The following is a 23,091-nucleotide window of genomic DNA, read 5'->3' on the forward strand; positions in this document are numbered from 1 at the left end:
TCCCTGTGGCGTCCTCCTGTCCAATCAGGGCTCGGCTCGGACAGGCAACCTCTCCTGAGGCCTTTTTACAGGCACGTGATGTGGGAAACTCCCTGCTCCTCCCCTCCAGTTGCTACACGTCACCCGGAATGAGGCTTCCGCTACTGAGCTGGCGGGGGACAGCAGAGGAGACGTGTACACTTCTAGTCAGTAACCTTTCCTTTCCGCGACCCGGAAGAAGTCCCTGGTCCGGCTCAAGATGGCGCCTCCCACGCCGCTTTTGGCAGGTGGGTTCAGGGCGAACCAATGCATGAATTCAAACCCACCCTTTAGTATGGCGTTACGCGTTATAGTGGTTATGACGAGCGTCATTGTCTTAGGGCACTTTCCAAGAGGCCTTAATATTGTACTTCACTCGCTTCGGGTGGTGGATTCTAGCCTCTTGGCAAAATATTCTGCAGTGTCTGCGAGGCGATTCTGAACGTCTCTGGGGAAGGGTAGAGCCCACGCGTTATTTATTTAAAGTGCAATCCTATGCGAATAGAGGCACAGTCCTACAACTCCCAGCATACTCTCGCCAGCCATGGTGGGTGAGGCATGATGGGAGTTGTAGGATTTTTGGGGGGGATCTAAAACACAGAATTGCATCCTTAGTAATTCATTAATCCATGCAATAAACTAATCTTTAGGGAGAATGTGTGTCTGTGCTTGGTTCCTGTATGGCCCATTTTTACACATATCTAATCAAAACTAGCATTTTGGGACTTATGCCAAAGTTAGTGTAGGGTTGTGCTTTTACTTGATGGGAAGTAATCCCCAAAAAATTCAGTGGGACTTAATGATTAATAATTAGGAGTATCCTTGATTAGGAATATCCGCCACTGAGCAAAGTGGGTCCAAGTAGACCCTAATCTGTCGATATTAGTTCCAGATTCTGCATCGACTCTTCGGTGTTAAGTGGATTGAGCTGTAATTGTTCCTTTGGACCAATACACTTTGGTAGATTGCTTGTATAAAAACCTGAAAAATGGAAGAATCAGAATTCTTGCATGTTTTATAAATATTTTGTAGCAATAAATATTTTGACAGACAATGCTTGTCATTTTATAGCACAGCAGAGATGAGAAAAGTGGTGTCTTCCTAAAATTAATATGGTGCATCATTATCAAAGGTTCAGGAGTCCCTTTATTGTATTTAATTCACCTACTATATTGAAAATTGGTCATTCTTAATATTCATGAGTATAAAAGAGACAATGTAGCTTTTCCTGCTTCAGCTTTCTATTGAGTTATTTTGATTCCTGTTTTATTTCACCTGCTGTAACAAGTAGGCCTCCTGTTCTACCCACAACAACCGCATAGATTTTGAAGTGAAATGCAACATAACCGGGCTGCAACTTAATAGCCCTGCTAATGGTGGAAATTGCAATTGCAATTCAGAGTATACTCAAAGAGAATTTTTCAGTGAAGGGGAAGGGTTTGAAGAGAGGAATTTCTTGCTGAGCAAAAGCCTTCTTTATGGACTTGATTAGGAAGGAATTTTCAGGATAAAGTCAATCCTTTCAGTATGTAGATTTAATTAGAAATTCTAAGATGAGCAAAATGTTATACACCAGGCTTTTCCTCCGTGCTATGTAACATCTTTGTTACACATTGGGGGTGTTCATCTGCAGACTTGGAGTGTTTTGACATTCATACACAGAGGAGGCCCAGTTCTGTGTCTGTATCTGATTTCACAGAAGCTACTGAAGTTGTGAACCAATTCTTGGGAATAGTAAATAGGCTAAATGAGCACAACATACTGAAGCTGAAAGGATGGCAGTGTTCTGTTGCTGTCTGATCTAAATTCTGTTTTAGATGGAGTACCAGTCTGTTTTGGATGGGGTAGTACATCCCTTGAAAAATAGGCTCATAATCTGGGAGTACTCTTGCACCCAATTTTTCTCCTGCATCCTCAAGTAGCAGCTGTGACCAGGGGTGTGCCAGCTGACCATTCGTACAAAGGTCAAGCCTGCCTTAATTTGTGTATAGAGTGGATTGCTGCATTATGCTCTATAAAAAGACTGCCTTTCAAAAATCTCTGGATACCTTAACTGTTCCAGAATGTGGAATGTAGAAAGGGTCCTTTTCTGTGGCAGTGCTCAAACTGGCATTTCCTTTCCCCTGAGAAAGTCAGTTGCTTCTCTCTCTCTTTTGTTCTAAAAAGTAACTAGATTGGTGGGCTGAGTAGTTTTAATCAGCTGATCTCTTGTTTTTTATGGGGTTTATAGGGTTTGATAGCATGGAGGGATTGCACATAAAATGGACATATATAGAGATCTGAGCACTGTAAGTGTGACGGAAAGGTAGAATATAAATGTTGCATACATATGGATAAATTAAGGGTATAAATAAAATAACTAATGAATTCCACAATCATTTTGGTGGTAGCACAATACAGCACTAATCTGAGCAGTTACAGTAGCAGTTCATTATGTGGCTAGAAAATCTCCGTCAGGAATATAAACAGAACTATATTTTGGCTGGAACAGAGGGTGGGTTTTCTTGGTTCTAGTGGAAGTGTTCCCCCAGTTAGGAGTGTTTTGCCCTGCAGAGGAAAATTCTACCCAGCTTTGTATTTAATTGCTAGTCTGGTAGACATAGCCAACCACAAACTTCATGCAGTTTGCTTGAAGTTCATGCAGGTGTATAAATCAGCTGGCAGAGGAGGGGTGAAGTATTCTGAGCTTTCTGTGTACCCAACATGGAAGCCAAGGTAACCAAACTTTTGGCAACTAAAGTTAATACCCTCTTCCACCTGCCGCATAAAAATACAACTCTCCATCCCTTCTCTGTCAACCTCCAGCAGGTTAGTGTGGATTTACTCAAAATTAAGTCCCATTCAGTTCAATAAAGCTTAGAGCAAAATATACTTATGTTTTCAGCCTTAGCTGCAGTCTTGTCCAGTTCAGCTCTTTGACTATGTTAAAGGATCGAGTAAAGGGCTACTGTACAAGTTGGCCTGTTCCTCTGCAAAGATATGGTCACAGTAAGACAATCATACCTCAGTTTAATAAGCCCCTTGATAAGCATGTAACTCCTTTGCATCTCCCTTTATGCTGCAAGCATTCAAATCAGGAGGCTTCTAATTAAGTCTCATTTCCTTTTTTATGTGAAGTAGAAAACTATGGTTTCCAGCTGCAGAGCAAGACAAGATCTCAAACCTTGTTCTGGAGCTGGTAGCCATAATCTTAGTGTAGACAAAATGGAAACAATGGTTAATTGCTCCTGGCTTGAATGCTTAGAAGAATTTGTGTGCAGGCAAAAGGTGTTGTTTATTATGGAGCTGAGATATGGTCATCTGAACCAGGCCTTTCTCTCTTACATGAACTTTAAGAAAAAAAAATCCTTACATTAATAAATGCTGTTATATTTTTCCTAGTGCGAGGATCTGAAGGACTTTATATGGTGAATGGGCCTCCTCACTTCACAGAGAATACAGACTTTCCAAGGTAATTCACTGTTCAGTTTCACTAAATGTTATATATAACTGATATGTTTCAATTTGGATTATCATTGGGAACTAAAATGGGGACTGAGGATCTTGCTGCCGTGCAAAATAACAGCGTATGAATTCTGTGAAGATGGACGCTTGTTTCTAGCTGCTACTTGAAACACCCCTCCTCCAGTCCAAGGTAGGATTATTCAACTAAGTGAAAATTTCCAGTTATCAGACTTTTGTAGTAGAGGGATGTCTTGGATCACATGTATACTAAAACTCTTTAGCTAGTGTGGGTAGTCCAAGACCCTAGACAAGTCTGAAAATGAGACATGGTTAGCCTTGGAATGGTGGAGAGTATCTGTTGTGTAGGTAAACAGCATCCAACATCCTCACTTGCATGTACACCTGAATGTGGATGGTGTGCACACAATCTGCCAGGACTGGGGGCAGGGAGATGTCAAGAGAATGAGAGCACATAGGATCCTGCATTTTGTTGCATGCTCTGATACACCTTGGCTTGGTTCCCTTCACCAGTGGAATGCATGTGCTCTCATAGAATTCCAACCACATAAATATCCTGCCAGAGTCCCTTCCTCTTAACCATCAGAAGAGCATTTGGGCTGTCTTCAGCAGTGCTTCCACACCTTTGAGGATATAGAAAATGGATGGGATTAAAGTCTCCTGTTTATTTTGGTCAACTGTAATGTTTATTGCTTGCTTCAGAAAAGTTAAAATTACAGTAATGGCATTTTCCCTTCAAATACAGATATATTAATCTGCCATTTAGGAACACATTTGTTTAATGTTTGCTTGTTTTGGGTAGTCTATTTAAATTATAATGGACATTTATTTTTATATTTTTCAGGGAGTCGGGAAAAAACACTAAAGTTTTTGCTTTCAGCAAAAATGGCAACCTCTTTGCTTGGTGTAATGGAGAACAGTCAGTACAACTATTCTCTTTTTAAAATATTTCTTAAGTTCTCTGGCATGTATTGAACAATTTGTAGAATATGTATAAATTGCTTGAGTATATATTCTAGATTTTTTAAAGGCTGGTTGTTCCTTCTAGTTGGAAAGTATATTATATGCTACAGTCTCCAAGCAAAGTAATACTATGTAATCCAGATCATTTTCACTGGGATTATCCTTGTTACATGGTCTTCATAGAACAAATAAAACATTAGCACCAAGCACACATCTCCAGGAAGCGAGTTCCATAATCAGGGTGCTATAGCAGAAAATGCCCTTCACCTCGTAACAGCCTTCCTTACCTCTTTCAAGGAGGGCTCTCAGAGAAGGACCTCTGCAGATGATCTTAAGGTCTGGGCAGACTCATATGGAAGGAGACACTCCTTTAGATACCTAGGCCCTAAACCATGCAGGGCTTTATATGTCGTCATTAGAATCTTAAATTGGGCCCAGACCTCAATTGGTGGCCAGTGTAACTGGTATAAGAACAGTGGGAAAAAATAGGTTTTATCTTGTTTTGGATTAGCAGTTTGCCCACAGAGATATATATTTTCAGTGTGCTTGCTTTTGAGTTCTATATGATACACACATGTCAACATCCACCTGTAAAGCTTTGATATGTCTGCTTCTGTTTTAGTCTGAAATACTAGAATTTGTATGAAAACACAGGAAGAAAAATGCCTCTGTATCATATGCTGCTTCCCTTCTCATATTAATCCATATTTAATTATATACATTCTACCCCCAAATGTCAACATAAAGTGCTGGTGAAGTTGGAATGGATACCTCAGATTTGACAGACCTCCAAACACAGAAACAAATTGCTGAAGCAGCACATTAGAGGGGCCTGTCACCCCTATTTATAAATAAATAAAATGTGCTCCAAATCTACATAACTCTACTTTTTAAAAATATTTTTGATTGGCTTGCAATGGTGTGGACATGCGCACTTTCATAGATCCGAGGTGGCCATCCTCACCTAAGCATTGTCCAGGAGGGTATCTGCTATTAAAGTACAACTGAAAGCTTTCATTGGCATTGATTCAGAAAGCTACAAAAAGCTTCATTTTTCACATTGATTTAGCTGGACAGCTGTCAAAAGGCAAGGAAAACTAAAATGGTGCCTGACTTTTGCATATGGAAAGGGGATAACCACTAGGTCATTTCTTTTATGGTGAGATCCTGAAAAATTCTCTCTCTCTCTCTCGCGCGCGCGCGCGCGCGCGCGCTCTCTCTCTCTCTCTCTCTCTCTCTCTCTCTCTCTCTCTCTCTCTCTCTTTTTTGGATCTCAGTCTTATGAAGGTGCTATCATTTTTCCATCTTTTCCAAAGAAGCTAAGTGCTTGGAAAGGTACAAAAAGCATGAACCACTCCTTTTGTAGGACCTGTCAGTTTTGACAACCAGTTGTCAAAACTCTGGTTTCTTTTAAAAGGGTTTATTTTTGGCTGGACTCTTCTTAAGTATTTCACAAAGACATATGCAAGCATGAAATAAGTTAGAAGTCAGTTGAAATGTGACCTTTACATACCTCCAGTCTCAAAAACTTGTTAATAAAATCTGTGTGGACACGTTTGAAGGGTTAGAGCTCAATACTTCTTCACTGACAAATATTCTTACTGATTTTTTCTGGTGTTTGCCAAAATATTTTGTTGGAGAGATCTCGAATGTTATGGTAAAAGTTAAAATTGTTCTGTTTTTTGTTAGGTGGTGCAAAATTAAGCAAAGTTAGGACAGAACAGCTCAAAGTGAGCTATTAATTAACCATTTTAATCAAGCTTTTTTGAAGTGACCTCTTTTGGTTCCAGAGTAAACATCATGAATGTCATCAGCTGCGATGTACTGTGTTCTCTTGATCTGCCAAAAACGGTTTGCCTTGAATTCTCTCCAAAGTGCAGTATACTGGTAACATGGCAGCCCTATACAAGTGAGTACTTCAGCAGTTAGTTCCAGCTAACTTCACTGTAAATGTGCAGTAATCATACTTGATTTGAGCAGTAGAACACACATGAAGATTTTACTGGTCACCTTCACAAAGTCCCTTTATCTCTTACAAAAGGGACTTTGTCCCTCATACAGTTCCTCACCAAAGGCGCATGAGCCAGTTTAGTGGCTGGGGAATAAGACAGTCGGTCCTCTTAAACAACAGAAAGATCAGTCTGCTTAAACAACAGAAAGCAGAGTGTGAGAATAAATGGTATTTTCTCACAGTGGAGAGATATAAATAGTGGGGTCCCACAGGTGTATCAGAACCAGTGCTTTCCAATCTGTTCTTAAATGATCTGGAATAAGGAGTAAGCAGTGAAGTGGCCAAGTTTGTGGGTGACACCAAATATTTTAGGGTAGTTAAAAGAAAGGGATTGTGAGGAGCTCCAAAGGGATAAAAATGGCAAATGTAGTTTAGTGTAAGCAAATAAGTAATGCATGTTGAGTCAAAAAGTCCCAACTTAAGTATAGGCTGATGGTATTTGAAATAGCACTGACTGATCAAGAAAGGAATCTTGGAGTTGTGGTAGACAGCAAGTTGACACAGCGTGCAGCTGCTGTGAAAAAGGAAAACTCAATGTTAGGCATAATTAGGAAAGGAATTAAAAATAAAACTGCCATTGTAATACTCGCCTTATACAAATCCTTATACAAATGGGAGATTTTTGTGCCTCTCAAGGTCAAATTGAAAATGCAAGCTGCTCAGGGCAGGGCCATGCCTTTTTAACTCTTCCCCACTCCCCTTATATTCTATAATATGCCATGTATAATATCCCATGTTGAAGGGATTATGGTAAGTAATGCAATATTAATGGAACAAACAGAGAATCATGTAGTTGTTCTATGTCATTGAGTTGTCTCCATAGATGATGGAAGGATGCCCTCCAAAATTCCCTGACCCTGACAGCTTTGCACAGCTCTTCTAAACCGAGGCTGTGGATTCCTTTATGGAATTGATCCATCTCAAATCTGGGGCCATCCTGTTAGACCAAAGGGTCATCATGTTCAATGCCCAGAGTTCAATGCCCAACATAAGACAAGCCTAACCTAGCCACACCATGTTTGCCCCAACTAAAATGAATCCCTATTCAGTCCAGGCCTTTTAGGACCAGCCTAGATAGAATATCCTTTTCTTGCCCATATGGCTATGGGGGAGGTAGATCAAATGGAGTCATTGTAAGGAAGGAAAGTTCCATATAGTTTGCTTGTTCTTCACCATACCTAATATTCCCTTCACACACCCCACCCAGTCTAGCCCAAAATCTCAGTTTAACCTTAAGAGGCATAACAATGAAAGATAAGGAAAGGGAAACAGCACAAGGGATATGGTTTTTGTTTTGTTTTGTTTGTTTTGAAAGCATCCCTCTGATCTCATAGCACTGATCCCATTTGTCCTGTGGCTACTTTTAGGGAAAGGAAATGATGGGAAATCCAGTAATGCATCTTCCAGGTTTGGTCCACAAGTGTAGAAAAGGTGCATTGTTGTTTGGGGCTTGCAAAGCAACTACTGGTGTAATTTGTTCCAAAAACAGGCATCTACAGTCAGGGTTTCACATCAGAAGGCACATGTTTTTGATAGGAAAGTAAGTGTGGCACAGCTAAAGTGTGACTGAGAATTTTAGTTTAGGGTGCAAAACCTGTTACAGCTATTATTTTTTGAAAATAAAAATACTTCTTCATATCAGTGAAAGCAAATGGTAAAAGCAGCAGCCTGTTTTTCTTGTTTGCATATGCCAATCTCTTGAGCAGTCATCAGGGTATTGAACAAAGTGCAACAAGCAATCCCAACCAAATAGCATAAGGCAGGGTATTAGACCTAGGGGTGATTTTGGGGGACAATGCTGCAATGTATGTATGTATTTATGTTGTTTCAGCTACAAAAGATGGTGGAGCAGGGGTGCCCAACCTTCATGTTTTTGATGTGAAAACTGGAAAGTGCTTAAAGTCATTCATCCAGAAAAAGATGCAGAATTGGTAAGTAGTGTTAAGGGAACTTATTATTTAAAAATGTGATCTGAATTGCAGAAACTGATTTAGTTGTGCAGTTGGTAATATGCGGATTTACTTTAAGAAATTAAAGTACGTTGTTATTAGACCAGAGCATTCACCAGGGTTGGTGAAATAAATACCACCAGTTAAAAAACACCATAGAAACAGAGTGAGTCAGAAGGGGCCTTCTGCACCATCTTGTCTGACCCTCGACTCCAGCCAGCTCCACTCATGACATGCCTAGCATGTGCATGTCCAGCATGTCCTTAAACACCCTCACCACTGGGGCTTCAACCACCAAGCAAACACATGCACACAATGTTTTTGTATAATTTTAATAATTATTAAACATTTTGAGGCTAAATGCCTTCATTTTAAAGGTTTGGAATAATGTTCCCAAACCATCCTGGCAGGTGCTGCTGTTCTCAGGTTTTAATGCTATCATTCCTGCCCCTCTCTCTAATCATTAGGTGTCCTTGCTGGTCAGATGACGAAACCATATGTGCCAGGAGTGTTAACAATGAACTACACTTCTTTGAAAACAACAACTTCAGTATGCAAGTCTTTCTAAATAAACTTTTGGTCTTTTTTGTGGCATTACTTGTGTGCTTTGAATTGCTATGGTTATCATAGCTGTCCACTTCTGCAGAACTTATTACGCTTATTTCCTGCCTGTATTCTTGCAAGGAAGTTAAAGTACTTTACATAATTCTCCTCTTCTCCATTTTAGTTTTGTAACAATCCTTGAAGAAGTTTAGGTTGAGAGTCAGTCATTAGGCCAAAATCATCTGGTGAACTTAATGGGCAAGTGAAAGCTAGAACCCAGATCTTCTGAGCATGTCCAACACTCTCAAAATCTTGTCACATTGGCATTTTTTTGCATGTTTCCTTGGAAGTGAGCCTTGTTATATTCAGTGGAGCTTTGCCCCAGACAAGTGTACATAGGATTGCAACCTGAGTGTGACTATAGAAGCAGATGGGAGAGGCTGCTACTTCGTCCTATACATCAGCAGCTATGTCACATGCACATTCCCCTTGCTGGCACAGCTCTATGTCCACCACTGAGGCTGCCTCTTGGGAGCTGTTGCAGATACTTTAGCCCAACCTGGACCCCCCAGCCATGTTGGACTGCAGTGCTCATCATGGGTGCCCAATGGCCATCCAGAGGACACCAGGATGGGGAAGGTTTCTCTAACTAGTCATAAACAGTGCCTGCCAGAGATGTACAACAGCAGGGATATGCGGTACACTTGAGATTTGTTGCCTGCTGCAAGCAAGCAGCTGCATCTGCAGTAGTGAATCATGCCTGAAGGCAGGACTCTGTTTGTTCTAGTGTTCAAGGCTGAGAGCTAACAAGCTGCTTGCCATTCAGGAAATGTGAGGGGATTTAAGAAGTAGACTCTGATACACAATAGAGCAGCTTCCTTAACTTGATACCAGCCAGTTGTTTGGGACTTCAACTCTTATCAGCCCCAGCCAGCCCAGTTATTATTCGGGAATGCTGGGAGTTGTAGTTCAAAATATCTGGAGGGTACCAGTTTGGGAAGACTGCCCTAGATACTTAAAAGGGACAATTAGGTCAAAATAGAATAGAGTGCTTGAATCAGCAGAAAGACAACTTAGGAAAGGAAAGCGAAGATGAGGGAACAGAGCATTGATCTTGGCTTAAAGTGAGTTGCTTTGAGCCACAGCTAAATCTGTATATGAGTTTTTATGCAAGTGCTTCCTAAAATAGAGCCAGTTTGGCAGAAAAAGCTTTAGTATGTTTAGAACATATGATTTGTTTCCCTAATATATTTGAAAATATAAAATGATTTGCACAAAGAATAAATAGTGTTAGTGAAAACCTATGTTAAGGTGTATTCCCCAACTCAGCAGAGCAGGTTTGGGGAACTGCATGGGGAAGAAGGAAGTCTCTTCTGTCAGCATTGGATACAGCCCAAGATATGCTTTTAATTATTGTTTTCAGTATTGGTAATATTTATATACACTTCTCATTGAACAAATCTGGATGTATTTTATCACCTAGAATAAGCTCATAAAGACACACAATCTAACAGTGCACAGCATTTTGTTAACTTTATTAATCTTAGTAAAATTGTGATTTTTCAGGTACAATTGCAAATAAACTTCACTTGCAAAAAGTCACCGATTTTGTGTTATCACCAGGTGATCAGATGACCAAGGTACTTCTTTTTGACGTTTTTCTTTCATAATTATGATTTTATAGGGTTTTAAATATATATCTTTGTGCTGCTCTTGAGAGCCAAAATAACAAGTAAACCAAATGTTACTGATGCAGGTTGCTGTCTATGTTCCTGGAAGCAGAGGGGCTCCCTCTTTTGTAAGGCTCTACCAGTACCCCAACTTTGGAGGCCCACATTCTGCATTGGCCAACAAGAGTTTCTTTAAAGCTGATAAGGTCACAATGCTGTGGAACAGCAAAGGTAAAAACAATCTTATTACCCTTTACCCTATCTTGATTTATGACTTTATGAGTAGATTGGCTTTTTGTGTTACTTGACTATGTAGCTTACATATGTGACTGTGTAATTCAAATGCTAAAATTGGCAGTAACATTCTTTAGTTCTGTTCCTAGCAACTCTTACATCCAGTGATCCTATGTACACTTACTTGGAAATAGGCTCAGTTGAATGCAGTATCAACTTTTGAATAAGCATGAATAGGAATTATCTGCCATGAATGGGAATGGCACAGTTCCTCCATATCTTTCATCCATTCCAGTGGAACTTGCACTGCAGAGATTCTAGTACAACAGTACAAGCATTATCCTTTAGCAAGGGGAATGTTTTTCTTTTTTTACACAGATCCCAGGACTTCTACTGTATTGATTTCCTGCAAGAAACCTAAGGAGACTTACATAATCCTTCTCTCCATTTTATTCTTACAACAGCCCTGCGAATTAGATTAGGCAGAGATTTAGTGACTGGCCAGAATGCTGCTTGTTCTTTTGTCTATAAAAACATATAGATTTCGTGTTACATAATTCCTCCAAAACCTAACACAAAGGATGTTGTAAATATGGGCAATATCCAACAGGGCCACTCTGCTTCTTCTAGTTCCACTGCACTTGCTTTAATTCTTCTAAAAGGGCCTGGGATATGGGTGGAAATGGACATTTCCAGTTTGGGAGAGGTCATGGGAAGCGCTCTTCTGTGTGCTCTGCGGGCCTGCCCTGTGCTGGAAATGAGGTTTCTGCTAGTTTTGGATTATTTTTGTAAGTGCAGAAGCCCTGTGGCCTAAGCAATGAGTCCCGTGGGCACATGGATGCAACAGAATATTACCTAGAATATGTAACTGTAGAAATAATTCCTTGTCCAGTAATGCTGTTTTCTTGCAAGCCTTACCAAGCAAATATGTGTATGTATTTGCTGTTAATTATAAATCACAATTTTAAAAACCCTTTTAAAAAGCTGATATGTACTATCATTATCCAACAACACCACATAATATTTAATATGTAGAATAGAGTGCTTGTCTCTCAGTGTAACATGCAATGGAGCTCCTTGTTTTACTGCTCTAGTTAGCACCACCCTTTGGACTAGAACCTCTGTTACTTCAGTGAGGTATAAGGTATATAGGTCAAAAAACAAATACAGAGAAAGTAGAGTAAAAAACAAGTCTAATCTTGTCACAATATCTTAATTAATTAATGATATTTATATGCCATCCTGTCGCACAAGCCTCAGGACAGCTTACATAAAATATAACATAAATAAATTCCCAACCCACACTGGCTGCAGTTAAAAACATAGAAAAGACAATATTAAAACTTATTAAAATGTTACTGGAATAAAAAGGTCTTAACCTGGTGCTGAAAAACAAATAACAACGGCGCCAGGCAGACCTCTCTGGGAGTGCATTCCATAGATGGGGCACCACCGCAGAGAAAGTCCTCCTCTGGGTACTTTCCCTCCTAATATCTTTCCCGGAGGGTTCCCGGAGGAGGGCCTCTGCTGCCGATCTCAGGGGGTGGGAGGGCAAGTATGGAGGAAGGCGTTCCTTTAGGTATCCAGGTCCCAAGCCATTAGTACATGGAAGTATATACTAACATATGTTAGTACATATATTCGTATATGGAATGTTCAAATATCCTTGTTCCTGGTGCAACTGGCAAATCATTTCAGCATGAGGGCTGGAGTCTTTTTAAAAGACATATGTTCACCTTGCTTGACAGTGTTTTAACTGTTAACTGGAATCCTTTGCTGCAGCAGGTAAAACCAGATATGGGACCAGGCTTCAGTTTGTACATATTACTCTATGGGATTGTTTACTGAATAGGGCCAGAGGTCCACATAGTCCAGCATGCTGTTTCCCACAGTGGTCAACCAACTGCTTCTGGGAAGCCTGTAAGCCATCATTGCGCCCCTTGTACTTGGAGGCATTCTGCTTTTGGAACCTGGAGGTTGCATATGTGTTACAGTTTCATCTTATAAAAATGTACATTATCAATATTGGTTAGTTTGGTTAATAATATTGGTTAGTTTGTTTTTTAAAATGTTTAATTTTTTTTACATCTGAATAGCCACTGCTGTACTTGTTATAGCAAGTACAGAAGTTGATAAAACTGGAGCATCCTATTATGGAGAGCAGACACTGCATTACATTGCAACAAATGGGGAAAGCGCTGTTGTGCAACTGCGTAAGTGATTACATTGTGAATTGGAAATTCTTCTAATATGTGTTAGAAATCCTGTGTTATATGAAAAACTTTAACCTGCTATATTCACTCTAATTTACTGACCTGTATTTGATTACATTTCTGTGGAGGCTTACGGTTATTACTTGTGTTACCTAATCTTTTCTGGTAATCAAAGCAGAGTAAGATATGCAAGAGTTGAACAAAAAGTGTGCATCATATAGAGGAAATGGGGACAGAAGATAGTACTTAAACTAAGAAAGGAGCTTCCCCCCAAGTCTTGAACTGGGAAAAGAAACTGGTTGCAACTAGGGCTCTCAGTGCATTTTTAAAGATTCATTCCTCTTTCCCCAAATGCTTTTTAAAAATGATATTTCAATATATATATAAATCTGCTTTCTTGAGTATATGATTACCTAACTATAACTGGCAGGTTGCAGGAGTTTCAGGTGCCCTGAGTTCCAAAATCTCTGCCCACTGTCAAATTTACTGAGGCTACCTTTTATCCTGTAACTAAACATTTCCACTATAAGGAACTAAATTTATTAACTAAAGATAAAGTTGCAGCCCACCTTATTAACTTTTTCAGGGCTAATAATCCTGAAAAAAACTCAGGCAATGACCAGGCCAGTGAAAAGGCTGAGATTTCTCCCATGATTGAGCAAGCTGATTGCTCAGTGCTGCTTCTGAGCAAATACCAGGGGATATTTGGCTGAGCTTTGTCACAGTGAAATATTTAGGTTCTAGTGTATGCCTGCACTGCTTGTGCCATACCAAGTGTAATGCAGTCCATGAGGCCTTTGAATGCTCAACAATCTACACTCAAATGTATACCATTGTCTGTTTTTTAAAGAAATGTTTATGTTGTTTGCTGCCCCAATGAGGCAGCAAAACCTTGAACCTCCTGAGCCCCTGTCACACTGCCATACCATAGCTAGAATGCCCTTTTCCCCAAGTGGTGGTGGCATTGTCTAAAATCTTAAGGAGGCTTTTACCAGCAATGATTGCTAGAAATTTGGATCACTTATGATTGCTCTGCAAAATCATAACTTTTTTTGTCTTGGGAAAATGTAGATATTGTTTTATCGCACTGCCTGTTTTTTTCTTTTCTTCTAGCAAAAAATGGTCCTATTTATGATGCAAGTTGGAATCCCAATGCCACAGAGTTCTGTGTTGTGTATGGCTTTATGCCTGCCAAAGCTACTATCTTCAATCTCAAATGTGATCCTGTCTTTGACTTTGGAACTGGCCCACACAATGCTGCATACTATAGTCCTCAAGGACATATTTTAGTATTAGCTGGATTTGGGAATCTCAGTGGACAATTGGATGTGTGGGATGTTAAAAACTACAAACTGATTTGCAAAGCACAGGCATCTGATTCCACATATTTTGCGTGGTGCCCTGATGGGGAACATATTGTAACAGCTACATGTTCTCCAAGGCTACGAGTTGGGAATGGATACAAGATCTGGCATTATACTGGCTCTGTCCTATACAGATATGAAGTCCAGCAAAATGCAGAACTTTGGCAAGTTGCCTGGCAACCATTTTTGGATGGCGTATTTCCAGCAAAGGCAGTAACATACCATGCTGTTCCAAGCAAAGTTCCAAAGGATGAGCCAAAGGCTGCTCAAGCTTATCGGCCTCCAGCTCTGAGAAACAAACCTGTAACTAGTTCTAAGCTTGTAAGTAACAATTATCTTCATTGTAGAATGTATTACTGTGAAATGCCTTCTCAGTTCTGGGAAAGTGTGGAAGGGGCTAAATCCAATTCTTCGGGGGGGTTTTTTCACCTGACCAGGTGATTCGCACATGAACAGGATTAACTGGGGGTTTGAAGTTGCAGCTTTATCTCCCAGATTGGATTCTTCATCCCCCCCAAAACTCTTCAGTATACAAAATGTATATGAAGTGTCAGTTTGCTTGCGTTTCCTCCTGCTGACGCGCTGGATTTAGGGTTCAAGAAAGAGATCAAAGAAAACAGTGAGAATGGAAGTACATGCAAACTAATCTTTCTTTCTTATTTCCATGGGTTGGATTCAGGCTTGCTTATACGTAGAGCAGACCCACTGAACTCAGCGTTACTCAAATCTCATTAATTTTAATGGATCTGCTCTAAATATGGCTAAGTCTAAATCCAATGCTATATTTTCAAGTAAATATTATTAACCAGGTGAGTCTGTTTCACACTGTGCACTAAAAGTACAGTAACTGCTTTTCCTCTGTCTTTATTTCTAATAGAAATATTCAGATATCCAAAAAATGTGTTCCATCCGGTCATAAAAACAGAACACACATTAAATTTAATTTATTCCTATAGAAATGGAAACATCCTTTTTTCTGCTGAAATAGCTATCAGTCCTTTTGGACACAGCAGTTGTTAATATAAACTTTAATAAAGAAACCTGCTGACATGCTAGGAGGACTTGCTGGTACAGCACTTGGATAAACATGTTTGTGTCTCTATTGTTTAGAAGTGGAAGAGTCATAATTTGGTTAAGGTCATGTCAGACCATGTACCTGTTTCTCTTTCATAATGTGTTAATGAGTATGCTGGGATTTAATTCCACAAACTGCACCCTGGATGCTTAGGATTTGTTCTACACTGGATTTCTTTTTCATTAGTCCCTCCTCCCTGTGTTCATCCTCCATTTTGCTGTATCAAGGGAGCCTGTTCCATGACTGAGCAGAACACTTGATGTGTAGCAGAGGAGGAAAGCCTTGCAGGAGATGGTGTTTGCACAAATGCATTCTGGTAATGAATTCCTCTTTCCCATGAGGATTATACTGTTTTGAACATATCCCTGATGAGTTCTGACACTAATGGGGATTTGTTAAAAGAACACTCTACAGAATGCTCATATCTCCAAGTGGAGAGGGATCTCACCCCTCTTTGATAATACTTTAAGAACTCTAGATGTTGAGAGAAAAGGGAAAGTTAAAGAGTGATGAGTGTAACTAATCAGAAGGTGAATTATATTTCACCCCGTGATTGCAGTATAAAGATTTAATTCCTTGGGGATTACTTCTGAACAGCTTGAAACCAAGCAGTACATAAAGTCTTATACAAGATTGGTCCTTTTTACTAGAAATTGGTTGAAGATGCATTAAGCATAGTCAAATGTATATGGTATATGTGAAGATTCTTCATCTCAGTAAAAATTTGCTACACACATGCAAACTTACATGTATGCACAAACTGCACTACTTTTCTCTCAGACTCCCATATATGGGGCAGAATTTGACATCATGCAAGTGGACTTCTCACGTGGTGAGACTCCCCTCTCCTCCTCCCAAATCTGCTCCAAAATGCTGAGTGTCAAGTGCTGCTGTTCAGGGTTCCAACAGCCTTCATATATCTTCTACCAGGATGTTGCATTCCATTCCATTCCCCTCACCTCTGGCTTTTTGTTTGACTACCTTCTTGACAGCCACCCAGCATTCTGTGGCCACTGAGTATGTTCAGGCCTCTTGAATGGTTTTGGGTGTTCCCCCCTTTAGGTTTTTTCTAAAGGTTTTTGTAATTGAGGAAACCTTGGGGGTCCCCTTTTAACAACTTGAAGTTTTGTCACTATTATGTATGGATGGTGAGCTTTTGCTAGTTATGGATTTGCTCTGAGAAAATGAGTTCAATCTTAATGGAGACTCTAAATGAGCGAGGGTCATGGGATTTTTTTTGGATTCCCCATTCCAAGCTTGGAGACAGCACTCAGACCTTAGAGTCAGACAGGTTAAATGTGCAGAGCAAGACTCTGCATTCAGTGATGGAAGCCTCCAAATTTAGGGCCTTCTGAGCATCCCAGTAAGGTTGCACTCTTAAGGTTCAATCCTATGCATATTTAGACAGGAAAAAACCTCTTCTACTGGCTGTCTGAAATCAGCATATGGAGAAGAGTTCAGGCAGCTTTCCCCCAAGCTCAAGCTCATTCATTTTTAATCTTCGTTTTGTATTTGCTTCTTTTTAGCACGAGGATGAGCCACCACAGAATATGAGACCACAGTCAAAAACTGGTGATAAGCCATTATCTAAAACTGCACTCAAAAATCAAAGGAAGCATGAGGCAAAGAAAGTTGCTAAGCAGGTATTGCTGGTGTCTTAATTCTCTTGACCATTATGTTGCTTTCACATTTTATAAACTGGTTTACCAGTATTCTGTCCAGCACTTTCATATGAGCTAAAAGTCTGCTTAAAAAGGTAAAGGTTTCCCCTGGACATTAAGTCCAGTCATGCCTGACTCTAGGGGGCAATGCTCATCTCTGTTTCCTAGCCGAGGGAGCCAGTGTTTGTCCGCAGACAGTCGCTGTGGTCATGTGGCTGGCATGACTAAACACTGAAGTGCACAGAACACTGTTACCTGCCCACCCAAGTGGTACCTTTTTATCTACTTGCATTTGCATGCTTTCGAACTGCAAGGTTGGCAGGAGCTGGGATGGAGCAACGGGAACTCACCCGTTGATCAACCAGCCCAGCAGCACAGCGGTTTAAACCACTGCGCCACCTGCAGTCCTTAGTTATGAAATCTTCTAAATTAATTGGTTCTGGAGAACTGAAAACATCTTGGTGATTAACAAAAATGCTCCTTGAAATTGTTATATCTGAAAGCTGTTGTTTTAGTTCGTTCTATGTTTGTTGTTTAAAGGAGGCCAGAGCTGAAGGGAACCAGGAAATTGCTCCAGCCCCACCAGCACAGAATGTATTGCACAATCAAGTACCATCTGTGACATCAGGAGACCCTGAGGTGGATAAGAAGATAAAGAATCTGAGAAAGGTGGGGAAGGTCCATTTCCAGTCTGTTATAGCTGTCACTTCTGTCACAGTGGCAATTTAAAGCTTAAATAGGTTCACCCCTGTTTTAAGAAAAAAAAATGGTATGTGGACTACCTGTAAATAGAGTCAGAAGAACATCTCCAAACTGAGCAATTGCCAAGTTGATACAGGAATGCTGGCAAGAAGGACTAGAGAAAAATTTTACAAGGCTGAGTGCCAAACTAGACATGACACTGTGTGTGTGTGTGTGTGTGTGAGAGAGAGAGAGAGAGAGAGAGAGAGAGAGCGAGAGAGCGAGCGAGCGAGCGAGCGCGAGGCTCCCAATGACTATTAAAAGAACTGGAACTGCAGGAGCTTGTGAATTTGATTACATCAGGAATAGGGAATGGTGGTTATCCCATATCTTTTGGCTGTTTTTCCCCCAATCGATTTTCCAACTGCTTTCCTTCCCACAGAGGAAGAAAGATAGGATGGAAGAGAGCAGCTGAGGGAACAATTCTGACTGGGAAAGCAAGCTGTTACGAAACAGTTTTGCCCTACTCCTCCTCCAGTCCTCTGATCTGGTTTGAAGGCAGTTTTGTTGGTGGTTTGGCTCTGAGTGTGGAGGGAGAGCCACTGGTACTTATTTTGCCTTTTTGCCTCATAACAAATAACAGAGAAGGAATGGAATGTAGGAAGGAATGTGGGAGTGAGTGAATGTGCGCAGATGCATGTGTGTATAAGAGACAGAAATGTATGTGTGCATGTACACAAAAGAGGATGCATGAGTGATATATTCATTCTCTTGAATAAAGGAAGTTTCCATATATTGGCCTTAGGCCTAGCTTTGTATGCTTTTACCAGAAACACTGAACCTCAGGTCCCTGGGCCAAATGCAGCCAGATGGCCATCCCCTTCCCCAGGCTTCACCTCTTGCCCCTGATTGCCAGTCATTGGTAAGCACCTAGATTCAGTTTTCTTCTACATTCCACATTTTGTAGTGGAAATAATGTTGGAAAGGAATATAAGGATGCCACTGAGGCTTAGCAGAATCCTTAAAGTCCAATAGAGGACATTTGTTCTTTTTCCTCATGCTGCATAACTTTTTTTAATGCATAAAGTTTTTTTTTAAATGTGTTGCTTTGTCATTTTCTTAAACATGTTTTTCACCACAGAAACTAAAAGCAATTGAACAGCTGAAAGATCAGGCTGCTACAGGCAAACAGCTGGAGAAAAACCAGGTATACCTATGTCCATGGTCCCTCATAGATTCTATTAATAACTAATTTCTATATTCCTTAAAAGATTGTGTCCAACCATATCCTTCTCTCAGGGGAACAGAAACTGGTGGCAGGTTGAATTTTCCCATTTCCTTGCATCCTTTCCATGCAACCACTTTAGTGCAGATCTGGTGTGTGTGCAGTGGGCAGACTATGGCTGGCAGGGAGAAGGGGAAGGGAAATTCTCATTGTATAAGCTGAGATCTCCTTGTGCATTGGGAAGATTTAGCCCAAAGTATAAATAAAGAAACTTTATCCTCTTCTGAAAAGAACCAAGTTCGCCAGAATAGAAAATCAATGAGTTCTTTTTTTTCCATTACAATTAAAACAAAGGCTCTAAAACAGATTCCAGTATACCTTTATGAGTGCTGTAGCACATCACGTGGGATTGAAAGCAAAGGGAGACTTCATGAATGCACAGGGCTCCCACTGCTGCAAGACTCTTTGAATGACATTCTTAAGAAAGGTGGAGCCCAGCTGAATTAAGCCAAAGGGCCATCTAGTTCAGGGATGGGCAACCTGCCTGCTGTGAGCTGTGCTATAGCAGGCGGTATAAGGGACCTGAGCTTCCCCTCCCTATCTCCCCCAACATACCTGCATACTTCCCAGCCCCCTCCTCAGGTATTCCATGTAAATCAACTCGCAAAGCGAGACATTTTCATTTCTGTTGTGGGTTTAATCCCCTTCATCTGGTATGCCATGATAGGGATGAAAATCAGATCTCCTTCCTCAGCATGCTGCAATAGAAATGAAAATGCTCCCCCACATGGACACCATTGGCTAATTTGTATGAATGTGTTGAGAAATCCATCACCTACATGGTGATGAGGGGTCTTTGTCACAGCACAGCTAGGATCAGCTATCAGCTTCCTAACTAGAACATCTTATTAGCCACTGATCAGAGCAAACCATTTTCCCCTGCTGCATGGTAGTAAAGTCTCCCTTTCTCACCACACAGCAAGGGCAGGCTGGTAGGCAAACTGCCCATGGAAGGAGAGTGATCTCTCCCTTCATGGGTTTGTTTACTACTTGATTCTGTTGTGTGATGAAAGGGCACTCTTTCTCAAACACAACAGCCATAGCTTTTCCTGCAATTCAGGGTGCTGGTTTGGACCTATAAAGGCCTGAACGGCTTGGGACTGGGATACCTGAAGGGACGTCTCCTTCCTTATATGCCCTCATGCCCCTTAAGATCTGCGGGAGAGGCTCTGCTCTGAGAACCCTCCCTGAAGGAGGTAAAAAGGATATCTACTCGGAGGAGGACCTTCTCTGCGGTGGTGCCCAGATTATGGAATGTGGTCCCTGGAGAGGGGTGCCTGGTGCTGAGTTTAGATTCTTTTCGGCGCCAGGTTAAAACCTTTTTATTTAACTGTTATTTTAAAACTAATTTAAATTTTAATGTTTAACAGTCACTTTTATTTAACTTATTTAATTGTATTTTTGGTTAATTGTTATTTATTGCTGTTTTATTGTTGTTGTTTTAATGATTGAAAGCTGTCCCGAGATGCCATGCATAAGGGATGGCATACAAAAGTTTTAAATAATAAATAAACCTAGTGAGAGGCTGGTCAGTCAACTGGGGAATCCCTCAACTATTAACCAAAGGTTCTTCATGCCTATTTTAAACCATGCATTTTTATAAGCTTCATTCATCGCCCGTTTATTATCTTTAAGTTTTTCTTTACTTGCCTGGAGTAGCAAAGCTCCAGTCTATTTTGGGATGTGTATAAGTACACAGGGAGATGTGGGGAATGTATGGATTACATTAGTAAATCTTTCAAATATTTACATGTGTAACTTAGAGTTTTCTGTTCTGTATACATGGCTTGATTTTAACTGTGCATTATAAGTAAAATCTGATGTGCATTATAAGTAAAATCTGATGGTATATGTATTTTAGTTGGAGAAAATGCAGAAAGAAGCTGCACTTATAAAGGAACTGGAAGAATTGGAACTGGGCATCTAGAACTAGAGAAAATGAAGTCAGCATTTTGTTCTACAGAAACGATAAATGAATAAAAATGTTCAGTTTTAAAATACTTGTTATATAGCTTCATTTTATTTCCTTGCCCCTGACATCTGAATAAATGTAAAATTTTGAATTGAAGTTTTGTAATTCTAAACTAGGCAAACCAGTTGCTGTGGTTTCAAAACTTTATTGCACAAATCCAAAATAAATTATGTTGGCTTCTCACTTGATTCTTTGTTGAAGAACTTGGTTTCATCTATAGATGTGATACTCTGCAACATAACAATATAGAATAAAATAATAAAGCATTTACCTTTAATAAAAATGTTGCTTTTGTATCACAGGTCTAAGATTTTTCATTTTTACAGTTAAAAAATCACCAGTGTAAACCTAATCTGCATCTGCTGTAGTGTTTTCTTTTTCTGTCTTTCTATCTGGATTTAGCCACAGGTTCCTAGAACTTAGTGTTGTTGTTTTTAATTTCTGGTTATATACAAGAGTAACATAAATAAGACAAAGGACTGAACTTAGGGGAAAATAGACACAACTGTTACTGTCCATTAAGGGCCTGACCTTGTAAACACAGTAGAAATAATTTTATGGTTTGACATATTAACTGAAATAGAAAGTCTGACGCACATTTAAGATATTCTGAATTGTGGTTCATTGTAGCTCTTGACTTGATGCAAAAAACAGTCTAGGGTGCAAGCACTGAATTTTGACACTTTTTTTAGCTGCAGGTTACAGCCAATCTATTACAACTTGCTTATGAAATCGCTTTCCATGTCAAAAGACATTTGCCATAGAACATAGGGAATTACTGTGAAAAAACTTTTTTCATGCATAGAACTAGTTGTGCAAGTCTTTTAATTCAGGCCATTTGTTTGTGATAGTTCTAGGCATCTAGATTATATTGATTATATTGAGTCAAAGAGCTTCACTTGAATACAAGCCTAAATGGATGCAGGAAATCCCTAAGCCTGATCATATTCTACAGTGGCACATCCCAGATTTAAGTAATAGAAAAGGATATACAATATGCTTGTGAGAAGTTTATGCACATGTATATTAGTTACAGATTTCCTCATCCTGTTGCAGAATTTTTGATTTATTCAGAGAGGAAGAAACACTGTATTGGAGATGGACAGGAGGGGAAGGATGTATGAACTTTCTGAATTTACAAGCTGTTCCTGTGACAAACTCTGCTTTGTTAACGAATCTCCCTTTCCAACTTATTATACATGGATATTTTTCTTGGTCCCCTTGAAATGTTTTCTTTTGTGCTAGAAACTAACAATTTTCATAAGATGATTGAGTTTCTCCACCCCTAGAAGGCATACAGTGTACACAGCCACACAAGAATTCTTGACTTTTTGCACATGTAGTTTCTGGGTCTTAAGCAACAATCGATACCTCTACACATACATTGCAGCCAAATGGTGATGAGTAAGCCTCTGTATCCAAGATGATCTGCATCTATGTGGTGTTTATGCAGCTTCTAGCATACCCTAATATATACAACAATGGGTTCCATGCAGTGCAGTCTTGCTTTATTGGTATCGCCTTTATACAAGAGCCCCTATCCTGCAAATCTAAGCCAGCCTATCAGACTACCCCATCCAGTCCACAGCCCTTCCTGGGTTTCCTTCAGCTGTGTGGGTTTAGACGTTAAGCCATCCTTCTGCAAGGATTTCTTCTGCATGCAACTCCCCCTCCTGCTGGAATGGATTTTGGTGGTGCTGGGAGAAGCAGTCAAATAACTGTTTGAACCTATAAAGGATTTAGTGTTACTTCAATGTATTTCTTTCCTGATTGAAACTCAAGGTGGTAGACAGCATCAACAACAACAACATCAGTGATGAAATGACTGATTTTATTTTTCAATAAAACTTATTTTTAAAAAATAGTTGGCACCTTCTCACTTCAGTTGTCTGTGTGGGCCATGATGATGTAACCATTATAAATGTAACTGGAAATAGCATAAAAGCTGCCAAGAGAGCCCTGAGCTGGACCAGTCTCTTGTATACTAATG

General features: G+C 40.1%; 1 protein-coding gene across 1 annotated transcript; it reads left to right on the forward strand.

Annotated features, from left to right (window-relative positions):
* The first annotated feature begins 143 nt into the window (after window positions 1-143).
* On the forward strand, window positions 144-21,289 carry EIF2A (eukaryotic translation initiation factor 2A). The gene is made up of 14 exons (XM_044432977.1): window positions 144-266; window positions 3,400-3,469; window positions 4,325-4,399; window positions 6,234-6,352; window positions 8,286-8,385; window positions 8,871-8,953; window positions 10,513-10,586; window positions 10,703-10,847; window positions 12,947-13,063; window positions 14,177-14,748; window positions 17,029-17,145; window positions 17,704-17,832; window positions 18,986-19,051; window positions 20,991-21,289. Exons 1-14 carry the CDS (start codon window positions 239-241, stop codon window positions 21,054-21,056), a joined length of 1,761 nt encoding a protein of 586 aa, XP_044288912.1. The 5' UTR covers window positions 144-238; the 3' UTR covers window positions 21,057-21,289.
* Window positions 21,290-23,091: the final 1,802 nt, after the last annotated feature.

This window comes from Varanus komodoensis, unplaced genomic scaffold (assembly GCF_004798865.1).
Source record: "Varanus komodoensis strain SLA01 unplaced genomic scaffold, ASM479886v1 scaffold25, whole genome shotgun sequence".
NCBI lineage: Eukaryota > Metazoa > Chordata > Lepidosauria > Squamata > Varanidae > Varanus > Varanus komodoensis.